Source organism: Falco cherrug, chromosome 5 (assembly GCF_023634085.1).
Source record: "Falco cherrug isolate bFalChe1 chromosome 5, bFalChe1.pri, whole genome shotgun sequence".
Lineage (NCBI taxonomy): Eukaryota > Metazoa > Chordata > Aves > Falconiformes > Falconidae > Falco > Falco cherrug.
Genome location: NC_073701.1, coordinates 54,659,745 through 54,665,898, shown reverse-complemented (window position 1 = coordinate 54,665,898; position 6,154 = coordinate 54,659,745). Strand labels below are relative to the sequence as shown.

The window sequence follows — 6,154 nt, the reverse complement described above, 5'->3', positions numbered from 1 at the left end:
ATTACCTCCGTCTGTTGAAAGAAACAAATTTGCAACAGCCTGTTTAGATATATTACCTATAAAAACATCAATATTGACTAATTTTGGGAATGTAAAAAAAAAGGCATAAAGACTAGCCCTAGGTTACTTCTGTCTGATGGAGTGCAGTGCAACAAGAATTAGTATCAATCTCATGTTTAACACTGTATATAATCACTAGGTGCAGCTTTGTGCAATGTCGTTGAGGCAAGTTTCCAGCCCTTTGCTCTGGAAACATTCCTACAAACACTATTCAGAGGATCTCAGTACAGGTTGGAAAGGAGTATTTCTGAGATGATGTGGGCTTGACGAACTCTCAGTACTCTGGACTAGCACAACCACCCTTATCTTATTGTCTAGCTGTTATAAATATGTCTTTCTCACACCTGAAGTTTCACCTCTTCTATTAATGGATGACATAGCCAGTACTGAATAGAGCTTTATGATCCTTGCATGGTTTGCTCAGCAGAAAACCTGTTAGCAGAGGTCCCTGAGTAATACTGTTCATTCACATAGTCCTGTAAAGCATATCAGAGAGACAGGCAAGGAATTCTCATGGCACAGTATGATGCTGTGGATGTGAAAGACACCATGGTAGCTCTGTGGTATTGTGAGATTTGTGACATACGGCTTTAACTTACCTGTGTATTTGACCTGAAACCTAGTCACACACACTGATGTGTTGCATGGTGCAAACGATGAACAGCTAAGACAGTATTATGGGCCTGTTGTTGAAAAGCTGGGAAAGTCTGTGTGTGTGTGTCTGTGTCTGTGTCTGTGTCTGTGTGTCTGTGTCTGTGTGTCTGTGTCTGTGTGTGAACAATGCATTTGAACTGTTCATAAAAATTAGGCTTTGGAGCAAAGGCACCTTCAAAGAAATAAGTTTACCAGAAATTTAGGACAGCCACATTTTTTGTCTGTATCCCAGGTTTTGGGGTTTTTTTTGCAGCTTTGTACAGAAAAGCTAATGCCAATTTGCACTGTTGGAGCAGGTGTCCTAGACTACTGCCACCAATCCAAGGAAGGGTAGTGGCAGGCTGGCGTGGGTGCCCATACCCTCTCACAGGCTAACAGGACCAGGAAAAGGCAAAAAGCCTGGGATAAAGCCTTGCACAATTCTAGCATGCTGGGAAGCACATCATCTTCTTGTATTTTAAGCTGGAAGACTCTTCTAGAGTAAAAACTTTTGGAAATATCTTTTTAATTGAAGAAGTCAGATTTACTCTTTGATTCTTCACCCTTTTTCCTTCTCCCTGTAAAACCAGTAGGGCAAAGTTCACATATTTTTGGCAACTAAATTTAGCTGCAGTCACATATGAGTGAAACCAGAGAGTTTTATTAAAAGCAAAGTAGGATTGGCATGTAATGCCTTATTTCTTTGTCATAATCTTACGCATTTTCGTGTGGCTTCAGGAAGGAGTTTCTAAACAAAGGGTCAAGTTCAGGTTCTGGTGAAAGCAGGGTGTAAATCCACAGACATGACAACGGGGACAGAATTTGCACAAGTCCCTCTATCAACAGGAAGAAAACTCTTCGGCTCAAACGTGTTTAAAACTGAGATTTAATGGACCTGCTGCCAGGAACCACCAAGGAAATGAGGAAATTTTGATCTGCTTGCAGAAACGTTTTTAGACCTATATGCTAAACGTCCGGATGACATTTATCATCCTAGATGAAATCCTGAAACCTTTAAAGTGATTGGGTTTAGCGCGGTGCTTTCAAACTCTGCAGTTTTTTCTCATCATTCCCTTTGCTAGGGTTTATTGCACGACCGTGAAATGCCAAAGGGCCGGCTGGGCTGGATGTCTCCCAGAGCCGAGACGGCACTGCTCACCGACCAGCTCCCCCCCCCGCCTCGGTGGCAGCGGGCTCGGGGGCCCGCAGGCTGACACCGGCAGCCCTGCCTCTGCTCTGCACGGTCACGGCAACGCTTTTATTCTCCATGAAAGTTTTCAGCGCCGCTTTATCCGGCCTTGAGGGAGCGCCCCGGGCGCGCCGCGGCGACCCCAGCAGCATTCCCCGCCGCCCCTTTTCGCCTCCCCGCCCGGCCGGGCTCCGCGCAGGCGGGGCGCGGGTGGCGGGGCGCGGGTGGCGGGGCGCGGGTGGCGGGGCGCGGGTGGCGGGGCGCGGGTGGCGGGGCGCGGGTGGCGGGGCGCGGGTGGCGGGGCGCGGGTGGCGGGGCCCGGCCCCGCTCGGAGCGACACTTGTGGGGCGGAGCGGCCCCGGCCCCGAAGCGAGCGCTCCCGGGGCGGCGGGGGCGGGCGGCGCGGGGCGCGGACGGGGCGGTGGCGGCAGCGGGGGAAGGAGGCGGCTGGCGTCAGGGGCCGGGCAGCCACTGGCACGGGAGCTCCCCCCGCCTCGCCTCCCGCGGCGGGGATAAAGGCACCTGGCCCGGCGCTCCTCGCCGCCGGAGCGGGGAGGCGGCGGCGGCTGCGGCGGCCGAGCGGGCGTGCGGGGGCCGGGCCGGGCCGGGTCGGGTCGAGTCGGGCCGGGCCGGGCCGGGCCGGGCCCCGCCGCGCAGCCCCCTCCATGCGGCTGGGCGGGAGCGCCGGCTCCCCCCGGGCGGCGCCCTCCCCCGGGAACGGCAGCCGGTGGCGGGCGGCGGAGCCCGACGGCGGCAGCAGCCCCAGCCCCGAGGCGTGGTCGGGGTCGCCCAACGGCAGCCTGGGCGGCTGGGACCCCTTCGGGCGGGACGAGGAGCTGGCGAAGCTGGAAATCGCCGTGCTGGCCGTCACCTTCGCCGTGGCGGTGGTGGGCAACGGCAGCGTGCTGCTGGCCCTGCGGCGCACGCCGCGCAAGGCGTCCCGCATGCACCTCTTCATCCGGCACCTCAGCCTGGCCGACCTGGTGGTGGCCTTCTTCCAGGTGTTGCCCCAGCTCTGCTGGGAGGTGACCCACCGCTTCCACGGCCCCGACGGGCTCTGCCGCGTCGTCAAGCACCTGCAGGTCTTCGGCATGTTCGCCTCGGCGTACATGCTGGTGGCCATGACCGCCGACCGCTACATCGCCGTCTGCCACCCGCTGAAGACGCTGCAGCAGCCCACCAAACGCTCCTACGGGATGATCGCGGCGGCCTGGGCGCTCAGCCTGCTGCTCAGCACCCCGCAGTACTTCATCTTCTCCCTCAGCGAGGTGGAGCGCGGCTCGCAGGTCTACGACTGCTGGGCGCACTTCATCATGCCCTGGGGGCCCCGCGCCTACATCACCTGGATCACAGGCGGCATCTTCGTCGCGCCCGTCTTCATCCTCGTCACCTGCTACGGCTTCATCTGCTACCACATCTGGCGCAACGTCAGGGGCAAGACGCGCCCGGGGGAGGCGGCGGCGGGCGGCGGGCGGCGGGCGGGCGGCGGCGGCCCGAGGCGGGGGCTGCTGCTCGCCCCCTGTGTCAGCAGCGTCAAGACCATCTCCCGTGCCAAGATCCGCACCGTCAAGATGACCTTCGTCATCGTCTCGGCGTACGTCGTCTGCTGGGCGCCCTTCTTCACCATCCAGATGTGGTCCGTCTGGGACCAGCGCTTCCCCTGGGTCGGTAGGTGACGGGGAGGCTCCGGCGGGCACCGAGAAGGCACCGGCTCGCACCGGCACGCGTTGGGGTCCCCCGGGGGCGCGGCCGCCGTTCGCGGGGCGCCGCGCGGTCCTGAGCCGAGCCTGGGGCAGGTGCTGGCGCTCGCTCCCCGCGGGGAACAGCGGCTCCGCCGCAGCGCAAGGAGCGAGCGGGCCCTCGGGGCCGCCCCGCCGGCACCGCCCGCGCTGCCGGGCCGCTGCCGGGCCGCTGCCGGGCCATTGCCGGGCGGGGCGGGCGGGGAGCGGCGGCGCTGGGCCCGCCCCGTCGCGGCAGCCGGCGGAGCGGCGCGGCCGCAGGTGCCGGCGGGGCCCTGGGATGGAGCAGTCGCCGCCGCGTCCTCTCCCGGAGCCAGCTCCGCCAGTGGCAGCTGACACGGACGCAGCGATCGTTTGAGCCAGCAACGCGTTCTTCCATGCGATTAATAAATCCACCGCCGATTAATAAAACTTTGGAAACGATTTGTGTTATTATTAAGCGGACGCACCTCTATGTCACGCGTAATTACACGAGCAGGGATCTTACTAAGCCTTCTTTCCTGCAACTGCCTTGCACGTTCAGTCCTTGCTGTCTAATAATGGGGCTGAGCACACCCTGAACCCTTCCTCTCAACGAGGTGGCCACCTCTCAGGAGCTCCCTTAGTCAGCCACCAGTTCCCCTGGAACAGGGGCAGTTTGGTATTTTGGAGATACCTGACCTGCCGTTCCACCTGGCTGGAAATTGTTGGTGAGCTTAAAAGTTATTACACAGGGAACGGCAGGCAACATAGTAACATGTACCCTTTTTCCTCATAACAAGAAAGCAGCAAATCAAAATACTGGAATTCATAATTTCTTAATTTTTTAAAATATCCCCAAATTATCACTTACTGTAGTGAGAGCATTGATTGGCCCTAATATGGGACCAAAGTCAAGCCTAAAATGCAGGTCCCTACAGAGAAAAAAAGGCTTGCAGTAGATAAATAGTTTTTTGGTTGTTTTTTGTTTGTTTGTTTGTTTGTTTTTTACTTCAAAAGAAATTGAACAGATGGCTATTAGCTAGGTTTGTTTGAAGAGATTCTTTAAATCTGCGGAACTTCATGACACAGCAGTTATACTTCCTTGGAGATTCAATATTTACAAGGAAAGGCCACTAATAATTGATTAGACTACATACGTATTTAGAGTATTTGATAATTTAACTAGTTGTTGGAGGTAGAAGACCATAACTATTTTATGGCATAGTGCTAACTTCCATTTTTCCTGTAAGTAAAATTTGTCTGAAATCCAGATGTGATTCACAAGCCAGTAGTTACTTGAGCATTCAATACTTCTCAGCATGCAGATGTATACAGCAAAATTCAGTACTATTGAGAGCGGTGGGAAATCAGTGGGAATTTTGCCATCGCCTCCCAGGGTAACCAGTTTTAAAACAAAAGTCTGAATAAAAACTGTTCAGTATTTAAAGCATGAACTTAGCAACATACGGATAAAACATCAGTGGAACCAGGACTAAAGCATTATTTTGGATGGATTGCCCCATAACTTCTGTCACTGCTTTTTGAAGTCTGTTCAGACAAACTCCCGTTGACTTCAATGGCAGCCTTACATAAATAAGAGCTTTTCCGATTATGTCCGTGTTACTAATTTCACATGCTGCCGCTCAACATTTAGAACTAGAATTATTCAGGCAAATAAATCCAACAGTTAATGAAGCAATTGACTGAATGGTGCAAATGTTCTTTTGATGATTAAACTGCTTTCTTCTCCTCTCCCCAGATTCTGAAAACACAGCGACTACTGTCACAGCTCTGCTGGCCAGTCTGAACAGTTGTTGTAACCCATGGATCTACATGTTCTTCAGTGGGCATCTCCTGCAAGACTGCATACAGAGCTTCCCTTGCTGCCAAAAAATAAAGCAAACACTGAGTAAAGATGATTCAAACAGCAACAGCAGGCGACAGACTTCTTTTACCAACAACAGAAGCCCAACCCACAGCCTGAACACCTGGAGAGAGTCGCCCCACTCCAAATCAACCAGCTTCATCCCCATTCCAACCTGAGACAGGCACCGGGGCAGGCAGGGCTGGCAGCCCCCTAACAGTGCTTGGGAAGGGTACGGCATAGCACTTTACGCTGCTCAAAGGCACCGGTCATGGTAACAAGGAACGACTAAGATGGCCATAAGACAAAAGACTGCATTGCTCGATAAACTAGTCTGCAGCATGTAAATTATTTTCTGAAAGGTGTTTAGGACTTGGACAACTGATCAGGAAGGCGTGACAACACGAAAGCAATTATTTTTCTAAATAGAATTTATTATAATTATAGGGGTTTTTTGTTTTTAAAATACTACGTGCATTGTTTGCTTGTGAAAGCAGTAAAAATAGTGGAGTTGGCAAGTGCTGGGGTAACTCCGCTCTCTAGTGTTAATGCCTGAAACTTCTCATGTTTGTCCAATGAAGTCACAGGGAAAGAAGATGATATGAGCAAGATCACAATTTAGTCTTGAACACGAAAAGAAAAGACTTGGGAGAAAGTTCTGACTGTCCAGATAAGGAGCATGGTTAGACAGGCTCTGAGGTATTGGGA

General features: G+C 53.7%; 1 protein-coding gene across 1 annotated transcript; it reads left to right on the top strand.

Moving 5' to 3' along the window:
- The first annotated feature begins 2,546 nt into the window (after nt 1-2,546).
- AVPR1A (arginine vasopressin receptor 1A) lies at nt 2,547-5,764 on the top strand. Its single transcript, XM_055712156.1, has 2 exons — nt 2,547-3,550; nt 5,342-5,764. Exons 1-2 carry the CDS (start codon nt 2,548-2,550, stop codon nt 5,623-5,625), a joined length of 1,287 nt encoding a protein of 428 aa, XP_055568131.1. The 5' UTR covers nt 2,547; the 3' UTR covers nt 5,626-5,764.
- Nucleotides 5,765-6,154: the final 390 nt, after the last annotated feature.

Coding starts and splice junctions, on each gene's coding strand:
- AVPR1A (XM_055712156.1), top strand. CDS start 2,548: ATGCGGCTGGGCGGGAGCGCCGGCTCCCCCCGGGCGGCGCCCTCCCCC. Junction 3,551..5,341: donor CCAGCGCTTCCCCTGGGTCG/GTAGGTGACGGG, acceptor TCCTCTCCCCAG/ATTCTGAAAACACAGCGACT.